Source organism: Perissodus microlepis, chromosome 18 (genome assembly GCF_051167445.1).
Source record: "Perissodus microlepis isolate ML-2025 ecotype Zambia chromosome 18, ASM5116744v1, whole genome shotgun sequence".
Lineage (NCBI taxonomy): Eukaryota > Metazoa > Chordata > Actinopteri > Cichliformes > Cichlidae > Perissodus > Perissodus microlepis.
This window is the reverse complement of record NC_140478.1, coordinates 25498886-25519357: the sequence shown is the minus strand read 5'-3', so window position 1 is coordinate 25519357 and position 20472 is coordinate 25498886. Positions and strand designations below refer to the sequence as shown.

General features: G+C 39.5%; 1 protein-coding gene across 1 annotated transcript in view; it reads left to right on the top strand.

Moving 5' to 3' along the window:
• The window catches only part of st6galnac3 (ST6 (alpha-N-acetyl-neuraminyl-2,3-beta-galactosyl-1,3)-N-acetylgalactosaminide alpha-2,6-sialyltransferase 3), a 101745-nt gene extending 95187 nt beyond the window's left edge, over positions 1 to 6558 (top strand). The window contains exon 5 of the mRNA XM_084913402.1: positions 400 to 6558. Within this exon, the coding sequence (XP_084769528.1) occupies positions 400 to 589 (190 nt within the window). The 3' untranslated portion in view covers positions 590 to 6558. The remainder of the gene's footprint in view (positions 1 to 399) is intronic.
• Positions 6559 to 20472: the final 13914 nt, after the last annotated feature.

Below are 20472 nucleotides of genomic sequence, written 5' to 3'. Positions count from 1 at the left end.
TGAACCAATGGACACTGGAAAGAAGAAGAAGAGAGTGCAGACAGGGTGGAGCGGATGAAGATGAGTGTCAGGAGTAAATTGTGACTGAAAGAAAAGACTGTAGTGAGAACTGCTATGGATTGGAGACAGTGGCACTAACAAAAAGACAGAAGGCGAAGCTGGAGGTGGCAAAGTTAAAGATGTTATGGTTTTCACTGAGTGTGACCAGGATAGACAAGATTAGAAATGAGTTTATTAGACAGACAGCTCAGGTTGAGCCGTTTGGAGACAAAGTCAGGGAGATATAGCAGAGATGGTCTGTACATGTGCAGAGAAGGTATAGTGCCACTCCCAAACAATTGTAGACGAAAGTTTTTTAAAACAATGTGTAAATAATCTTCTTCTTCTTCTTCTTTTTAGGACAGAGGATTACAAAAAAGTTCCCTACCATTATTACGAGGCGGGCAGCCGAGACGAGTGTGCTGAGTATCTCCTGCATGAGAGTGCCCCATATGGAGGACACCGTTTCATCACGGAGAAGTCCGTTTTTGCCAAGTGGGCAAAGTCTCATGCCATCAAGTTCTTCAACCCACCGTGGCAGCTGTCGTGACCCTGGCTGAAGCAGCATGGAAGCATCATTATCATCATCATCATCATAACTATCATCCACAGAGACAAAATGAATCTCTGCAGTTACACTAACCAACACACAGCCATTTTTGCCCAAATTCCAGCCCATATCTATTAATAAAGTCCTGGTTGGGTACACATGGAGCCTCATACAAAAAAAAGAAAAAAAATTAAATAAAAGTTTGTCCAACGTGAACAGCAATGACACATCTGCTTTTTTGAATTTAAAGCCCTCTCCTGAATTTTAGAGCTGAGGCCTGCTGCTCTGCACTGACTAATCGATCCGCTCGCTGCTCTGTGAGTCTAGCAAAGGATGGTTTGAACTTTAAAAAAAGGAGAAGAAACAAGCGTCCGTCAACTCGCAGTGACCTCAGTGGCTCAGATTTCCGTATTCTCTACACATCACAGAGGCCGAATTTACATTTTCTCTCAAGGCTGTAGCAGAAGAAGCGCTTAGCTGCCGCCGTGGAGGCGAGTCGCATCAGCTTGGACGTCTGACGAGCTCGTCCACTTTGTTTCCTCTGCGTGTCTGTCTTCTGTCAGGCTGTAATTAATCTATAACAAGTATCATTCAGGCCTTCATCTCTGACTGAGCGAGTGGTGAAGGCAGATGCTCTGTCAGATTCAATTTTATTCCGTTCTGTTCAAAGACGCTTCAAAACAAGGTCACGAGAAAAAGACAGCACTAGCAGATTGCAGTCAAACTTGAAGGTAAACCAGAGGTGGAGATGTAAATCAGCTTTTTTGCTTCTGTGTGGTCATACACGCAACTTAAAGATGTCCTCTTTATGTAATTTTGTTTCTTTTTATAATGCTGTGAAATTGACGATTAAGACACGTTGCGGTGTTGGCCTGATGTCCTGATAGTTTGCTAATGTATTCCCGCGGAGATAAATTGTTAATTCTGTTGAACAGTGTGCCAATCGACAGTGTGAGTATCACAGCGCACAGAACAATGTGCAATTAGAAGCTTCGTCTTTACGGAAGGAGTTAAGTCATTTGTGACCCTGCGGAGAGAGAGATTTATATGTGCAGTGAAACCATTTGAAGTTAATTGTATTCTGTTATCATTGTGCCTGCAACATACTCTGCAGTTCATCGTATAGACACAAAGGAAGATGCTCTCTCTCGTACTCTCATCCAGCTTTGTGCCTCTTTGTGTAAAGCTTTGCTGCGTGAACGCATCTTCCCATTTGTCTCTGGGTGGAGCGTGCGTGTGTCTTGGCTCGGGCCATTACATCTGAATACATCTCTTCCAGGACGGTGAAGAATAATCAGTGAAGTGGTGAGGTGTGTATGCTGGCTGGTAGCTGTGGATGTGACCAAGACTGCCCCTCCTGAGGCTGTGATTAGTGTCCTGGTCAGAGCGGTGGCCCAGAGGGGAGGACTGGAACGACTCAAAGACTTTAAATACAGACTGCTCGATGCAAACACTCCCTGGTGATTGCAGCTGAGATCCAGAGTCTCAGAATTGCTGCAAATCAATGCCTAACAACACACGGAGGCTATGCTGTTTGTCTGTGAGCACTGATGTGGTAATTTGCAGGTCAAGTTTACAGGTTAAAACTTGACTGAACATAAGCATGAAATCCATTAGATTTTTTTAAGGTCCATTTGTAGCTTTTTCTAATACTTTCACTTAAAAGAAAAATGGGGGTGAAAATTTAACATTTTTACATATCAGCAGAGTTTCTGCAACTCTGCACTCACTGCATTTCATTTGAAACCAGGTACCACCTACACATTGAAATTCAGTGCTTCAGATTCTCTGTAAGTTATTTGTAACCTAGTAATCTTGTGTGAGAACCCTTCTAGACCCGTAAAAACATAGAACATGGGTGTCTGAATGTACTTGCTGATGGCACAGGAACGATTAAGAAGGTGCTTAATGTTGCTAAAACGTCAAGGCAGCTATAACTTGCATACATGTATTCGGATAGTAAGTAGGAAAAACAATTGTAACAATGCAATGACCATATAAAAAAACTCATTTTTGATCTCAACTTGTTGGCCTTATAGCATCTCCCCCCCCCAAACATCTAAGCTGCTTTTAAGGCCCATAAGATGTAGCTGGAGACCTTGAAAAACAAAGGTATTGGATGTACATCAAGATTAAAGGCACCTTGTGGAGTTTTTTTTTAATCAATAAAGAACATTTAGATTTACATTCAGAAATCATTGTGCGTATCCTTGAGGTTTAACAGCTACAATGAATGGATTCCCTACTCAAAAAACACTCTCATAGCCCCGTTTTGTGACAAACAAAATGTGGAGCCACTCGTAGAAAAAAAGAAACAAACAAACATTCAATATCAGCAATATTAGAGGTCACAAACTCCACAAAGTACTTTTAAAGGTTTTTCTTTTTTCAGAGTTTTCTACTTTGAAGAGGTACACTAATGGACTTTCAGACTCCACCTCTAACAGTTTACTTTGTAACAGTTTTCTAGACTCTCTCTGTCAGTGTTGTTTGCCTGAAGCCGTTTTCACACATGCACTTTGGACAATTTTGTGAGAATCAGGTTGGGATATTTTCCACAGTTGTCTTTCCTCATATCTATCGCACAGCAGGAAATAGTCCGTTTTAGATGCGTTCGCCATCCTGGAAATACTCTGTGTTGTTTAGGTGAGGGAGCTGCCTAAATACGACTTCCTAGAGGCATTACACATGATGCACTCACTGCATGTAATATTAGATGCTCTGCTCTCACATCGGCACACGTCATACAGCCTTTGTACAAGTGAGCTGGCGGGTTAAAGACCAGCTAATGGCTGATTTAATTGCATTAGACATTTGCAGTCTCACCTCCACCTTTGTTGGGTTAGTCCTAGAAAGGTTCTGTGCAGCAGTCCATGCGTGAAAACTGCTTTTTGTTACAATTTTTTGTGTTCAAGCTTATTTATTTGAATCCCTAAATCAGTCAAAAACTAACAAAGTAGTTTAAGTTTTGAACGAAAGTTACAGTAATAGGGTCTAACCATTATTTCCATGGTCTAGACAGAACTTTCTTGCAGGCTTATAAGAAATCCTATTGAGATTACACTTCAACTGCTTGATCTGTATGACAGCTGAGCAAAGCCTTCCCCTGATGAAGACAGTCTTCTGTGATTGAAAGCTGTGGAAAAAGCTGGCATGTGGATTTTATTGTCAATTTTAGGGCAGTTTTAGCGCATCAGTAAAATCAAGCTTTCTGCGTTCTTGTGTATCTGATGCACTTCTGAAAACAACAGTATGTTTCAGTCCAAGAGAGCACAGCGAAAGCTCTGCATCTCTACTTAAAACTGTTGTCACCTTGTCACTCGTTATAAGTCAGCCCAGCTGATGAGCACATCGGCAAAATGTAAAACCGCGCTGCTTTAAATTCCTCCCGGTGTAGCTCAGCGGATAGGAGACGGCCGTAACACAGGTGGGGTCAGTGGTCAGATTTCCTCGGGGATGGCGCGTGTTCAAGAGGTGTTTGGAATCCCAGCACGACGGGTAGCAGTGGATCAAAGTGTCCTCCACGTGTACGTGAAGTATTAGAGCATGAAAATGAAATCTGGGCTGGCAGAGTTGGAAATCATACTTCTTCTCTTTCCCGTGGGGAAAAAACAGCCACAGACACTGAAGCGTGGATAGGTACAGTAGGCCATGCATGTTAAACATTTAACATACGTGTTTTATACATCTCGCTCAGCCCGCAATTGGGCAGTCATCTGGCAGCTCTCCAACAGGCGGTTGCATTTCTGCTGTAGTTTTCAACCTACATTGTAAAGTGCTTCACATCAATACAAGAAACTGAGACTTGCTGTGAGACACGTTTGACGTGTTTTTAGGGTTTTTTGATTAATTATTTGAAGGCTTTTTGTTTGTTTTCTCACAAGTGGAAGAAGAGTGCTGTTTTTTTCTGTTTATCTCCAATCCTCCTTTTGTGGCATGTTTTTAATTTAATTTAATTTGATGCCTTTTTTGTTTGTATGTTTGTTTGTTTGTTTGTTTGTTTGTTTTTTGTTGATGCACTCGTTTGTGTGCAGTCGTTTTTTTTCTGCTGCTGCAGGCCACATAGTTGGTTTTTTCCTGAGCAACAGACACTGCATTGTTCTCAGCTGGAGCACACTGGATGAAAACCCAAGGATGCATTATACAGTATATTATGAAGAATACATCCTCTTATGGGCTCTCATGAATCATCTGTGGCTCGCAGGAAGGGGACTGAATAAAAGACTGGGCTGAGATGCAGGCAGATAATAAGGTAGCTTTATTTCCAGAAGTTCTTTTTTTCAAATGCAAGAGCTTTTTTTTGTTTTTTAAAGAAAATATGAGCATTCATATCTGCCAGCTAAATATACAGCCAGCAACAGGTTACAGTAGGTTACCTTAGAATACAAAATGAAAATGGGTCATAAAAGGTAACAAAATCCACCGAATAGCATCTCTGAATTTCTCCTATTAAAATGTTTTATATCTTATTTGTTTACAAAAACGCTCTTTTACATAATCATTACTAGTTGGCCAGCTATGAAGTGGTTTTCCCTTGTTTGCAGCTTTAAGTCGGGGGCCTGAAGCTTCATATTTACTGTACAGATATGAGAATGGAATTGATTTGCTCAACTATTTTTTGTGTCCTAAAATTTTGAACTATTTTACCCCTTTTGTTCTCATCCAGACCTTAAAGTATACCTTAAATGACCTCAAGTCATGTTCTGAGCAGTGCTGTTTAATTTGAAAAAGTATAAACTGTCGTTAAATCCAAAGAAAAGTCTGCACTCGAATGAAAACACAGATCAGCTACAACATTTAGACTGGCTGCTAAATATTGAGCCGTCCCCCTTTCTGTAGCAAAAACAGCTCTGATCATATGCGTAGGTCATCCTGTAGACTGGGTGTGTTGTAGGGCATCTAACACATGCTGCAGAAGTTTGGGGGCTGGATCACCACATTGGGCTCATTTTTATGTTCCTTCCTTGATCGGTTTCTGGGCAGTTTTTGTCTCGAGTAGGTACCCCTACTCTTGCTTTCCCAGCTTAGAATTTATTAGCACTAGTCCTACATGACCAGGTCAGTTTTACAGGGAAGAGCAATGCAGACACACTAGCACATGCCTATAAATGACAATGTATCAGTAACTATGGCATATGACAGAATGTAAGTTTTCTAAGCGGAACACTGCGTTGTTGACAAGATGATAAGTGTAATTAATTTCACCTGTCAGCGTTTTTAATGTTGTGGCTGATCAGTGTAAATAAAAATTAGGGGCAAATGTTGAAGTTAAAAGCAAACCGAAGTCCTGATTAAAACATTTGAGTCTCGACATTTGCAGAACAAAGACGTGAATTTGATTATTCGTCACAGTTTTAAAATACAGTCATTATTTTTCTGGGTGTCCTGCTGTGAAGTAATTACAGTTTGGAATTTAGTTACAATTTGACAAAACTTTTGATTGTTTCTTTATGTAGCACATTATTTATTCCCTCCTAATTATCGTACTTGTTGCCATTTCAAACTCTTGAAGTGCTTTTTTGCATTGAAAAGTTTATTATGACATTATAATTATGTCATCTCCTTTCCTCTGTGCATGTCTTACAGTTTTTTTTGTGTCCTGACACATGTTTGTTTTTCGTGTCCAGGTTAAGTGTCCTTGTGAAGTGTGTAACTTTGCGTGTTTAAGTTGCATAGAATGTAAAATGACACTATGATGAAAAAAAGTGGTTTTGCTAACACAGCTAACACACCTTTTTTTTAATCAGTGGTGAAATAACATCCAAATGCTGCATGGATTTTTGCAGGTTATTGAATTGTACATTTCGTTAAAAATAATAATAATAGTGATTATATGTATTACTTCTGTCATTTGCTGTCTGCATATTAGCTAAAATTAGATATATTGTGAATGTTCTTATTTTTACCGATGTGAAGTGTGTCCTCTGTCTTTTATTCACTGTGGGGATTAAAGAAAACCGTAAAACTCCTTTTATATGATTAATTTCTTTTTATAACAAAGCCGAGTAAGGAGGATAAGAATATAAGACGACTGGTGAAATGTGTTCATGTTATATGAATGGAGCGCCGGCTGAGCTGTCATCTTAAATCTGGTGTCTCATGAGAATTTTAAAATGTGGGTAGAGGAGCAGAGATGTGCTGAGTCCAGACACTTCCTGGGAGTTTTTGGTTTTTATGTAACCTCTGCATAAATGATCATAAGTTTGAAATAATAATGCCTACACTTGTGCTTTTTATGCCACAGTAATGAATAAAGAATCAAGACAGAAAATTAAAAGGGCACTGCAGCAGTATGTTAATGCACTTTTGTTACTTTAGAAACAAGAACAGCTGAACTCGAAGCACGCAAAATGAAATATCCTGACTGAAAACAGTGGAGTTTTTCTTTCTCCTCTCTGTAACCTAAATACTACATTGCCAAATTCAGCACCACCTGCTCAACTCCTCATTAATGCAAATATCTAGTCAGCCAATTACATGGCAGCAACTCAATGCATTACTGGGTTTACTGACAGGAAGTCACCAGTAACTGAAATAACCACTCATTACAACCAAGAAAAGCAAAAGAGAATCTCTCAACAAACATCATGCCGAACCTTGAAGCAGAAGAGCTACAGCAGCAGAAGACCACATTGGGTGTGACTCCTCTCTGCAAAGATCAGGAAATGAGGCTACATTGTAATCTGCTCACCAAAATTGGACAATGGAAGATTAGAAAAAATGTTTGATGGGTCTGGTCTGATGAGTCCCAATTTCTGCTGCAACATTTGGATGGTAGAGCCTGATTTTGGTGTAAACAACACGAAAGCATCAATTCATCCTATTTTAATCAACAGTTCAGGCCTGTGGTTGTTGTTTAATGATGTGGGGGATCGTTGTGTCAGAAAAAGCTCAGATCATCAAATAGCGGGGGGGTGGGGGGGTGTTTAACATGACAACATGTTTAGTATATTCAGATGGCCTTCACAGTCTCCAGATCTAATGTCTGGTACTTGCTCTGTGGACACTAAGCTAATGTATAGGTTTGTTTGGTAACAATATCCAGTGTAAATATAGCATATTGATTAGCCTCTGGATAAGCTACCCTGAAACTCACTGTAATAGGCTGTAATTGCATCGAGCTTGCTCAGTAATGCACTAGTTTGTATTCTGCCAGTGCAAACATCCAGTTTTTCTCATTCTTATAGTTTAAGATTTATAAAACCTAAATCCACCATGATGAGGTCAGTTTTAGCAATAGAGACAGACAAGCGCATGCTTACAGATGGCAAAACAATCACTACCAACGACAGTGTAGGCTGCCTGACATCCGAGGCAGTACTATAAATCAACATCCACATCAAGATCACGATGCAGGGTTTTTAAGCAGAACATTACATTGTTGACAAGATGATCTATATTATTAATTTCACCTGTTCTAATGTTGTAACCGATCATTGTAATAACAAATAGGGTTCTTTTGAACATGAATGCATTCCCAGTACTCAAATGGCCTCCAGAGCCAGCAGATCACAATCAAATAGAGCACCTTTGAAATGTGGTGGAACAGGAGATTCACATCATGGATGTGCAGCAGACCAATCGGAAGCAATTATGTGATGCTGACATGTCACCGTGGACCAAACTCTACAGCACCTTCTTGAATCTATGAAGAATTACGGCAGATCTGAAGACAAAAGGGAATCACTGTCAAGGTGTAACTAATTGCCAGTGAGTCCATCTTAATTTTTAATATTAGATATGCTTTCCAAAGTAAATTAAGCATCATTTTTTGCTTTCTTTTTACTTGATTTTATTTATTTGGTACATTAACTAATGTTTTAATGAGCGTGTTTTCTAAGTTGCAATTTATTCATTGACAGTCTTCTTCATTTGAGCTTGTGGCAATTTAATTAGAAATGACGCTTATAATAATGCATCTCACATCATTTTGGGAACATCAGAAAAGAGATTTAGCTAAATATAGATTTCTGGTTAAATATAGAAAAAAAAAAATCCAACCAAGATGAAAAGCAGGAATTTATTGTAAATTATGTTGTTAAATTATTAACAACATGGGGGAAATGGAAAAAACCTGACATCCATTTCTACAATCCACCGACTGAGAAAAACATTACCACTGAACACACACATTCAGGAAATTACCTGTCCTTCAAAACTGTTCAGTACACTGTAAACATAACATGAAGGCATCAGGGGTAGCGTGGCCTCTCAAGCCCTGCTACCAATAGGAGTGAAGTCTTAGTTCTTTAAAAAAAAAAGAAGTGTATTTTCTTTTTAAATATGAATCGATTGAGCCGTGATGCTCAATGTTTTCAGCTCACGTACGTGCTGGCGTGTTTGAATAGCACATTTACATAAGTTTAATCAAAGAGTCATGTAGTGTCCAGGAGGACGCCAAGCCACAGCACAGAAAAGTATGTTTGGATGTTGTTGTTATGCTCCCTCTGGCTTTAGTTTAATTAACTGACAGTTTGAGTTGTTGTCTGCTTGAGCTGACCAGCGTCTGTGTCAGCAACGCTGTCCCGAGCCCTGTAGAAGTCAGTTGGTCACATTAGTGCATATTCCAAATGAGATTTAAAAATCATTCAGTGTTATGCTTCCAGCACTACTTTTACAACTTTTCCCTCATGGCTTAGAAGTCCTGTTCTGACTTATTGGATGTACAAATGTGCACAGAGACCAACTGCAACTCAGAGAACAAACAGGAGACTTTATTGAGGATCCATCTGTGACCATGCCAGGAGCACATCTATAGTCTCTATCATTACCATAAGGTTCTAGTTCTATAGTAATGTCCTGAAGCACCTGTGGGAGGACACTAGGCATTGTGCACTTTTTGGCTGAACCAACACATTTATAATTCACCACCCATCACACCTCCTATTTGCCTAGTTTGAGTTATTTTAACCGTGTTCTCTTCCTGGAAATGATGGTTGACTTTCTGGCTCAACATTTTGAAACACGGGAGAAAATTAAAGGAGTTTAACAAAAATATTGTTTAAACTTTTTAGGAAATACAGATAGACATTTTTATACATAGTCCCTTTAAATAGTTTTCAGATGCTCAGAAGTAATTAGAGAAACTCGGGCAATTAACGGTTGTTTTTAGTTCTTGGATTGAAAACCTTTGCAGTTAAGTCCAAAACCTGCAGATATCGCCAAACGCTGTTTCCTCCTTTGAGATTCTCTGCCAGGCCTTTGCTGCAGTCCTCTGCAGTTGCTGCTTGATTGTTTGTCTTTCTGTATTCAATTTTGTATTAACTATCTGGAAAGCATGCTCTTCTGGATTGTGATCACATGACTGACTTGGTCATTGAAGGATGTCCCATTTCTTTGCATTGAGAAACTACGGAGTTGTTTTTGGCTCATTATCCGTTTGGACTGTCAAGCACCATCAGTTTTGCAGCATTTGGCTCAATGTGGACAGAAAGTATTGCCCTATATGCTTAAGATTTATCCTGTTACTTCTGTCAGCAGTCATGTCACCAATAAACACTAGTGACCTGTGGGAAGTTCTCTGTGACACTTGGAACAACCTACCAGCCGAGAAGAGCTCTGGACCAGTGCAACTAGGAGAATTGGTTTTCTGTTCTAAGATTACTTAGCATTAAGCATTGTCCCTTCTAAACACACACACACACACACACACACATTAATTTGCCTCCCCATTGTGCTTTGTCACAAACAAATATGAGTTACATCGCATCAAATAATAAACTAAGGTGCCTGGAATCCATATTCAGAGCTGACCACATCAGCTCGGCATGCTCTTCAGTCTTCTTTATGAAATCCGTAGACAGTACAATGACACGGCTGATGTATTAACTAATAACTAAATAGCTGCAAGCTCCACAGCCCATTCATTTCTCTGAAGTGCTGGGTGGAGCCATACAGGGAGCTTGCTTTCTGAGCAATGGAAGTAATGGACATGATGTAATTTGCACAAGCTTACAACAACAGAGAAACTAATGAGCCGTTGGGTAAATGTAGAAAATAACTTTTTCAGTCTACCTTACCCTGAGGAGAGAGAAACAATCTGCCATTATCACTTCGCTTACCTTCACTGTGCAAGAACTCAATTAAATTCCAGTCTGACCCCATGCTTACCTGATTTTTTTCCTGCCTTCATCTTTTTGTTGTTGTCCTGGCAGCTGGTGCACATTAGCGTTTTCTGTTATGTGCACAGTTCTAACTGCACAAGGTCAATGACACAACTGGAATCTTTTCAATTTGGTGTTTGCAAATTTGTTCTTGCGGAGCGTTTGACCTCTGGAACATAGTTGCAGGAGGATGTGCTCTCCAGGGCCAGATGGTGCTGCAGCATGTACCATTACCGTGGCTCAGGGACACGCACAGTGGTAATTATAAGGGATGAAGTGAAAAAAAGAAAAACAGATAAAAGAAAAAGTCTAAAGTAGCTCTGTCTCTCTCTACGTGCCTCTAAAAAAATGTTCCAGCCTAATAAAAAATGAGACTGACATATTTTATGTTTGAATAAATACACTGGCTGTGCACAGGCCCAGTACATACTACATCGCAATCAAATAGAGCACCTTTGGGATGTGTATTCAAATCAAGGATGTGTAGCCAGTAAATCTGCTTTGACTGTGTGATGCTGTCATGTAAATGTGGAGCAAAATCTGTGATGAATGTCTCCAGCACCTTGTTGAATCTACACCTCAAAGAATTAAAGCAGTTCTGAAGACAAAGAGTGTAACCCAGTAGGAGCATTCTTGTTGTTCTCCAACTTTAAAAAAAGCTTTTGAATTGTATATTAGAGAAAAAAAGCCATAAACATCTGCCAAGCTATATTAATGCATACATTTTTTTTTTTTTACTTCTCACAGTTGTGTGGAATCACTAAGGCGTAGGTTTATTTTTCAGCTCCAGACTTTGCCACTTTTGCTAAAATTTACTGACAAACAGAACACCAGTAATGAATGACTTCTTACTGAGAAATATTTACAGCACATTTGTTGCTATGAATTTGAACATTGATTAAAACCTGCAGGTAAATATGGTGCTGATAGGCATGACAGGAGGCCGAGCTGGCAGTGCTGAAGATGCTAAGATTTTCTGTGGGCGTGACAAGGATGGATAGGATTAGAAATCGGTACATCAGACGGACAGCTCAGTTTGAGATGGTTTGGAGGTGTAGATAGTAGGCATGTTAGGTAAAGGATGTAAAAAATAGAGCTGTCAGATAGAAGTCAAACAGAAAGAAGATTCATTACTGTAATGACAGAAGAGGATGCAAGAGTGAGACGTAGGCAGATGATCTGCTGTTGATCAGCCGAAAGAAGAAGAAGACCTAAGGTAGCACTGTACATGAGTGGTATTTGTCGCTGATCTTTGGAAAACACAAAAGGGAATAAAGCCTGAAAAAAACAACAACATTTTTTTCATGGTAATTATCAGGTAAACTCCCCATATTAAATTCATCCTATTCAGCATTTTCTGTTTTTAACAAATGATTTGAAAATCAGTTTTCAATCACATATAGTCACAGAGCAAGGAGATCCATGCTACAGTGGAATATATGCCGTGGAAAATAACCAGTTGTGGTTTGCTGGTTCACTGAGTTGTTTTCTGCAAAATGTTATCATGCCGATCTTTTTCTAGCCTGCAGGCAAAGATATCTGTACAAATCTCTACTTGCATCACATAAATTTTGTGCCCTGAATGCGAAAGTCATTTTTAATAAGTAACTGAACCAAATTACCATGTTTCTGACACTTCAGTCCAGCCGTCTGCTTGTCTCAAATGAAAACTCCTCTTATGTCTTCCTCGTGTTTTACTCCTGCGCTAATGACCGTTTTGTTGTTTGTTGACAGATGCAGCCAATTAGTCAGGTGTGTGTGTGGGGAAAACATCAAGCCAAAACACATCACAACATATCACCTTCCCACGAGTGCTGATCTCCAGCTGTGTAAAGCTCCTTGTTTGCACCTTCAAATATCTGCAACCCCGTCTCTGCTCATTTGTATTTTTCATGTGGACTGAACGGAATGGGAGTCATGATTTTTGGACTCTCTCCTGTCCACTTGGCGAAGCACTCGTGTTTTTGTCGCCAGATCCTGTTAATTGGTGTATTTCACTGGTTTCGACGCAGCCAACAAGTCTAGAAGCTGTGTCCAGTTTTTAGCAGGAAGAAATGAGAGTCCCAGTGGGAGTAAGAGTCCAGTCATATGTTCCTTCACTGTCTGGTAACGTTTTTAAAAAGACTGCGAAACGAGTGAAAGACTGAGCAGGAGCTTGTGTTTTATTTAATTCCATACAGGTTTCTTAAAGGCTCTTTAACATTATATTCCTGTAGCCGCGCTGGTGCCTCATTAGTGACTTGCACGGAGCACACATCACTTTGATCGCCACATTTTTACGCCCACCTCCCTAAAGAAATATGAGTGCTACACTAATTACCTCATGTTTATATTGATTACACCCACCTCCTCCAGTAGTCCCTCATCCTCCTGTCTTCGTTTTCTCCGCGCATATCGAGCCTGTCAGGAATCGGGAGGATAAAGTGTATGGGCTGGCACTAAATGTCAACGATTTTCAGATTATCTGAAGCAACAGAAAACATTCAACTGTAACTAATTGCAGCCGTAGCGCTGACAAAATAAATCTCTGTATTGTCATGCATGTCTACAGTATATTATTTTGGAGTCTGTGCTGGTGCTATTTCAATAATCTTGCGCAATTATTCAAGCACTTTAAAAGCAGAAATAAGTGGTTTGCATTGACTCGAGTAAAGACTGAGCAATATATGATCACAAGCCATAACATTTCAGTTAATGTTCCTGTTTACAACTCTCTCCACCCATCCTTTCACCTGCCTTGATGTAATCAAAGTTTATAGCAACCCACATTTCCTGTGGGCCTGGAGGTAATTGAATTGTTCTAAAAGGTCTTCTCCCTGGAAATCCTCCCTTTGCTCATCTCAATCAATCACACCAACCTCAGATGCCTATTTATATTTCAGCAAATACACGAGCCACAGGTTTTCTTTATTCATTTTCCATGTTTCCATTTCTCAGTTTTATGCAGATGACGTCCTGGTGTGTGTGACAGCCGACAGACTTGATTGACTGCTCTGTCAAATCTACTGCTGGGAGGCGTCAGCTGCTTTCAAGGTGCATGAGGATCAAGGGGAGCTCTTATTGACTGAGAACGCTTCCTGGAAATAAACGCTTCTCCCCCGAACACCCTGCTTCACATTCATACAGTCTCCCCTGGGAGCCTCCCAGCACACCCACAGTGTTCTGCTGTTGGCTACCGAGTAGCTCCACTAAACCCAGTAGGTGGTAACCGTTTACTGAAGTACAACATGTACTACAATTTCAAGGTACATTTGATTCCATTATATTTCAGAAAGAAATAATGTTTTTTCTCACTTCACTATCTATATTCGTCTTGATTTATTAAATTCCTGCTTCCACTTCTATCTAACAGTGATCCTTTTTTTCAGTGATATCTTTGAGAGGAGCTGCCTATTTAAGCCTTCAGCATAGCTTATAGAAACTCTTCATGGGTCATGGGTCCTCCTCTTTTATTTGTGTTTCCATCAACTATGGACATCATCTTGCTTTTAAGTTGAAAACTGCTGCTTCCCTTTCCCTCAACAGCAAGTGCATAGGTAACTGTAATTGCTATATCTATTGTTATTATATTATATCTATTGTTGTATAGGTAACAGCTTCCTCCCCGTGTAATTCCTGTTATCAGTAACCGGTCCCACAAGTATGTGCCCCAGTGTATCTACTACAAGACCAGATGTGTGTTATCTTCCATTTTTCTTTACTGGTACAAAAGTATGAAAAGTAAAAGCTATGTAAATTTTTTTTTTTAAATTAGCTTTTTAACATTCGGTTTCATTATGAAAAAGAGGGTTGTTCTTCTTTTGTAACCAAATAATTTTACTGCCAAAAACTAACCAAGCAGCAAGTGAGACCAAAGCTGAACAGCAAGAAAAATGATCTGAGTCCAACAATAAAAGAAATGTGGAAAAAAATAAATAAATAACAGCCCCACGTGGGAATGAAGCCAACCCTTTTGGCTGTAAATCATCTGATTTCTTCCACCATCTTTCCAGCATCCTTATGTTGACTTTTGTCGCTGTTCCAAAGTGAAACTCTCCTTCTATACATCTTTTTAGCAATGCAGAACCACCCTGATTAAATGAGTTCATAACTACTTAGTGATATCTCCAGCTGACGGAGCAGTCTGCCTAAAAGCTATATTCGTTTGATTGATATCATTTGATATAAATGGAGGACTTATCAAGCAGTTATTTTGAGCATCTTTCGTGCATTCACTGCAGTCTTAAACTTTATCCTGCCAGTTCTTGATTCTGTCGACTATCACATGGCGCAGGATGGAGGTCCTGGACAATTTCCAGATTTAATGTCTGAAAACATCTTAAATTTACTGGCATGTAAACCGTAGATTATACTGTATCATCAAAAGTTGCTGAATGAGGTGGTTGAGACATCTGACTCAGACTCCTCCTAGATGAGGTATTTTGGGAGTGTCCTACACAGAAGTGACCCCTCTGTGAACCTGGGATGCGCTGCAGAGATTATGGCTCAGTGGATTTGGGAACACCTCAGTGTCCCCCTGAAAAAGCTGGAGGACATGGATGGTGAGGGAGTACTGGGTAACGCCAATGACCCGGATCTGAATAAATGGCAGAAAATGGATGGATGGACAATTGCATCTGCTGTGCTTGAAATAAGTTTCCTGCACACTTAGTTTTGATTGTTTTAGCAAGACCACTAGTGCAATAATATGACAAACACACAAAAAGTAAAGAGCCTGAGGTAAACAACATAAATTTACATACTAAACAGAAGGACAAAAAGATGCTGTGCAAACAGTTTTAGGGTGTAGTTAAGTGTGCAGTGCTGTTCTGTATATTATAAGGAGGCTATGAGGAGCACATAATAACAGGGAGGAGAAAAGATCACCAACAAGGTGGAATATTTAAGAATCTGAAATGCTTCACATGGATAAATACATGTACATGTACACAGATCCGTAGGTAGTACGCTTGCTCACTGACCTGTTCTCATCATTTTGAAGCCCGTAGGCAATGAGCGAACAAATCTCACCTGCCATTGCATGACTTGTGCACCCTGAATCTCAAAGTTGTTTTTAAAAAATGACTCACACTATATATTCAATAGAAATGTTCGAATTTCACAAACCAGCTTTGCCAGCCATTTGACTGCAGTCGGTCATGGATGTAAAATTGCAGAGAAGAGCTGCCTCCCATCATCTGAGCGACGATTTTACAGGCAGTGAGAGGAGATGTTCACAGCGTATTTGCAGCCATGGCAGGCAGCTGAAGACATGAAAGATTTCACCAACTGTGCTAACCCAACTTAGTAAAATTTTGGAATACATTGACAGTTTGATGAATCCCTACTCTGTTGGATATATACTACCAGCAGCAGCTTTTTTTTCTTTTTTTTTTTTTTTACCCTGAAGCAAAGTAAAGCAGAACAGCCACACACACATTCGTTGTTCTCCTTCTAACCAAACACGATGTGAGCACACTTATCATGCCTGCCTCAGAAACCCACTGTGTATGTTGAGCGGTTTGCTTGTCTGTCCAAACCTCAGAGGCAGCACTGATCTCGCTGGGAATTCTCACACAACAGAGACAGAGGAGCTTTCAAAAGCCTCCTGAAAATAAGATATGTCCAAACCAATCGCGTATCGCACAAGAATATTTCCACAAAAGAAAAAAAGACAGCAGGACGAGAAAAGGATTCATAGCTCTTCAACAGCTAGGCTGTCTATCTGCCCCAGTGCTCAGTGCAGCCATGCAAACATTCATGACAAGCTGGTACATCTGCACTATGATCCTGCAAAAAACATGATATCTTGTTTAAAAAGTCTCATCTGTGCTTTCAGAATGATTGACAGTGAGCTGCTTTTCTTTGTTAGGGCAAGTAAGAAGTTTAAAGTCGTGTTTTAAGTGGTGATTCATCCAAATTAGGGAATAGATTTTCTCACTTGCTACCTCTGCTGTTGCAGATATGGAGTGTGACGGAGAGCTACATGTATAGGAGAGGTAAATAGATCATTCTTTGACTGCAGCTCTACAGGGACTACATGATTGATTTTTTTTATTATATACACATACACATATATATATATATATATATATATATATATATATATATATATATATATATATATATACACATACACACATATATACACACATACATATATACACACACATATACACACACACATACATATATATATATATATATATATATATATATATATATATATATATATATATATATATATATATATATATATATATATATATATATATATACACAGTTACTTCAGATCTGGTGACTGTGGAGACCATTTGAATACAATGAACTCATTGTCATGTTCAAGAAATCCTTTTGAGATGATTTGAGCTTTGTGACATGGTGTGTTATCCTGCTGGAAGCAGCAATCGGAACATGGGTACACTGTGGTCACAAAGGGGCGGACATGGCTAGCGACAATACTCAGCAAGGCTGTGGTGTTTAAACAAAGCTCATTTGGTACTAAGGGGCTGAACGCGTGCCAAGAAAATATCTCCCACACCATAACGCCATCAGCAGCTTGATTTTCTGATTAGGTGAAATTAAATGTTAAATTCCTTGCACTTACATAGTAGTTACAGAGCACTCTGACATTTTTCTTTAACCTGGTAGACCAAAAATTATTCAATAATTTAATACACAGGGCTTTCTGAAGTTGTTACAAATTATATTTGGGAAAATAAATTAGGTTTATAATGTGTCAGCCCTGCAGTTAAATTGGGTTAACTGCAGCTTTTTAAATTATCATTGTGGTTTTTCCACAACAGGCAGCTTAATTCTGCAAAAATAAAACTTCACTGCAGAGTACCGGCAAAGCAACAAACAGCAGAGAGACACAGATAGCAACTCAACGATGAACACCGAAAATTTAGCCGTGGAAGAGACAGATATTTTCCACAGGTGTTGGCAGAACCCAAAACCAGAGCTAAATGAGCGCGGATATTAGATCTTCACCAGGTGGCCAAAGACTCAACAAGTAAATGAGCAGCTGCTGCTAGCGAGTTCACCACATCCACTTCAAAGGTCAAACTTGTTTCTGCTGCTCCAGAGTTGCCACTGAACCCATTATTGCAAGTTTCATGGTTGTAATCATGGTCGTAAACACTTGCAGTCTGAAAATGGAAAACAGCAGTTTGCATTGTGCATTGTTTCGTAATATTACTTCCACTTTATAAGTTTTTAGCATTTAAAGGACTTGGTCCTTTTAAAACTGTTGGTTTTGGTAACTTGATCACAAAACTGCTGTAGTTTTTTTGTTTTTTTAGGGTGTAGATTTTAAGGTTAAATGACGATTGGCATTTTTCTTTAAAATTTAGTTCCATCTCATTATTTATTTGAAGGTAAACTATGTTGCTCCTGTAACATATTTTATTAAAATTAACCACTGTTAGGTTGTTTGGCTTTGTCGCATTCTTTTTTATTCATTAATTTGTCTGTAATTTTATAAGCTTTAGTTAGCTGCAAGCTTTGTGTCATGTTGCATCATAGTTTTTTGTGTTGGAAAAGTAAATATATATGTATGAAATTACAATTAGATGTCTATTGTATCGCAGTGGAAGCAGAAGTCTCCAAATCTCTCTGCTTCAAACCAGACTCCACTACAGGTACAATAGCTTGCCACTGGGGCGCACTTCTCTAAAACACTCTTATTTATACCCCCGTGGTTTGTACCTCACAGAGACCATTCCTGAACCTCTGGTCACAATTTCTGTGTACGTTAATGGAACACTACAAAAAAAAACATTTTTAAAAGGATGCAGAGTTGAATGTTACCTGTTATTTTGGTGTATATTTGAGCTTGAACTCTGGGAGAAATCCGCAGTACCAAGAGAAAACCCACCAGGCACAGAGAGAACCGGCTACAAAATGAAACTTGTCATAATGATGTAAAGGAAACACTGAACCATAGAATCTAAGCTCAAACTGCACATATGCCATCTCCTGCTACTTCACCTCAAAATCTAGACAAATTGCTGCCAACATGTGCCTTTAGCTTTTTCTGCATCGTTACCTTGATTTCCACTAATTAGTGATATGTTGATTGCACCTGTATTATTTCTGAGAGTGTAAGTGAGAAAAAAGAATAATAATTTGAGCAAGCGCACCCTTGAAGACTTTACAGAGGAAAGTCTGGATATATAACAGTCCTAACCTAAGTATTTACAGTGCCATTATTATATTACCCGTAGTTGAATAAGTCCAGAGGATGAAATTTGCCATGAGGAAAGCTGCACTCAGTCTGATATGACAGGGCGTGTGTCATGAAAAACAAACTACACTAAAAAGCTCTTTTTGCCCGTTAGTTACCAAAGTGCAAAGGCTCAAGTGACATATTTAGCACTGTTATATTCCTTAAAGAGTAACAGCCATTTAAAAGGGGGCACTGCCGTGGCTTTTGCACTCACTGACAGCATTATAAATGATTTCAGCCTCGATGTTTTGCAGTCCTTCACTCCTGACCTCCAATGGCTCCCTTGTCATTCGCTAGCATCTGGCCCACTTGCTTCCCCCCACGAGAGTGAGCATGTCGGGGCAGACAAGTGTGCCTCCCTATGGGCCCAGATGATGAGACAGTGCATTTACATTAGCCTAGTGAAGCAGGAGCGGTGGCACAATGCCAGCACTGAGGCACAGACCTTACAGCAGAGCATCTGGTACGTTTGCACTATTATCAGGAGTGGACTGGCCTGACTGCAGACAGACTCATAGACGACACTAAGGCAGAGAGGCAGACAAACTGGCACACAGTCAGATCATAAAGTCAGATAAACAATCATATTCAGACAGTTAATTAGCCATTACTCATTCAGCCAAACCAGCCAAAGAGGGAGATAGACTCCTAGCCTGTATCTCAGCCAGTTATTACCAGGGAGTGGAACTAGAATGGAGAAAAGACGCCTTCATTTATGGGATTCTGGCCTCCAGTCACTTGGATGGTAGGTTGCTATGTCCACAGGGAAATTAGGATGGCGAGAGAGTCGCTGAGTGTCGAAATTACCTTGGACACAAACTAATCTTCCTCCTAACCATGAATTTTCTTGGAATTTCAGCACAACTTTCAATAAAGATTCAAATGGAGGGGGCTGAAAATGGCACATTAGAGTGGCACTTTGAAAAAGGCACTTAGGTGCACCAAATGTAAATTTCCATTAGCTGGAAGGTGGATAGACGCATTAATGGCAGTGAGGGCAGCAACGTTTTCAGAAGGGTTGCATTACACCGAGATTTGGTGTAACAGAGGAGAAAACTGCTGTTCTTTAGCTGAATTGGGTTAAAAATCATTGTGCACTAGAGCTGAAATATGCAATAAAAGTAGTTGCAAGAGGCATTTTTTTTTTTTTTTTTTTTTTTTTTTAAAAACACCTTGCAAAGCTGCCCAAGCAGCAAAACAGAGAGAAAAAAAAATCCATAGTAGAACAGAAAAGGAACGATCATTGTGGGTGATGATAAGAAAAGTTTCCCAGCCTTTACATCACAAGTTAGGGCCTGTGTACTTTCCCAACACAGTTTGTTTCAAATGAAGACTTTTACCTTTACATAAAAGGAATTGTTGTCAAGCATTAATAGCCCGAATTTGTATGCTTAAAATAGACAATACATAAATGCAAAACTCATTTGGTAAGAGATATAGAATAATACAAAATATTATTTTCCTCTTCATTATTTCATTCTTCAGTTCCTCCCGTGTCCTGTTTTCTTTGGAACTTCATTCTTTGTCTCGCTTTCAGTTTATTTCTGTTATATTTTGAAGGTTATTTTCTT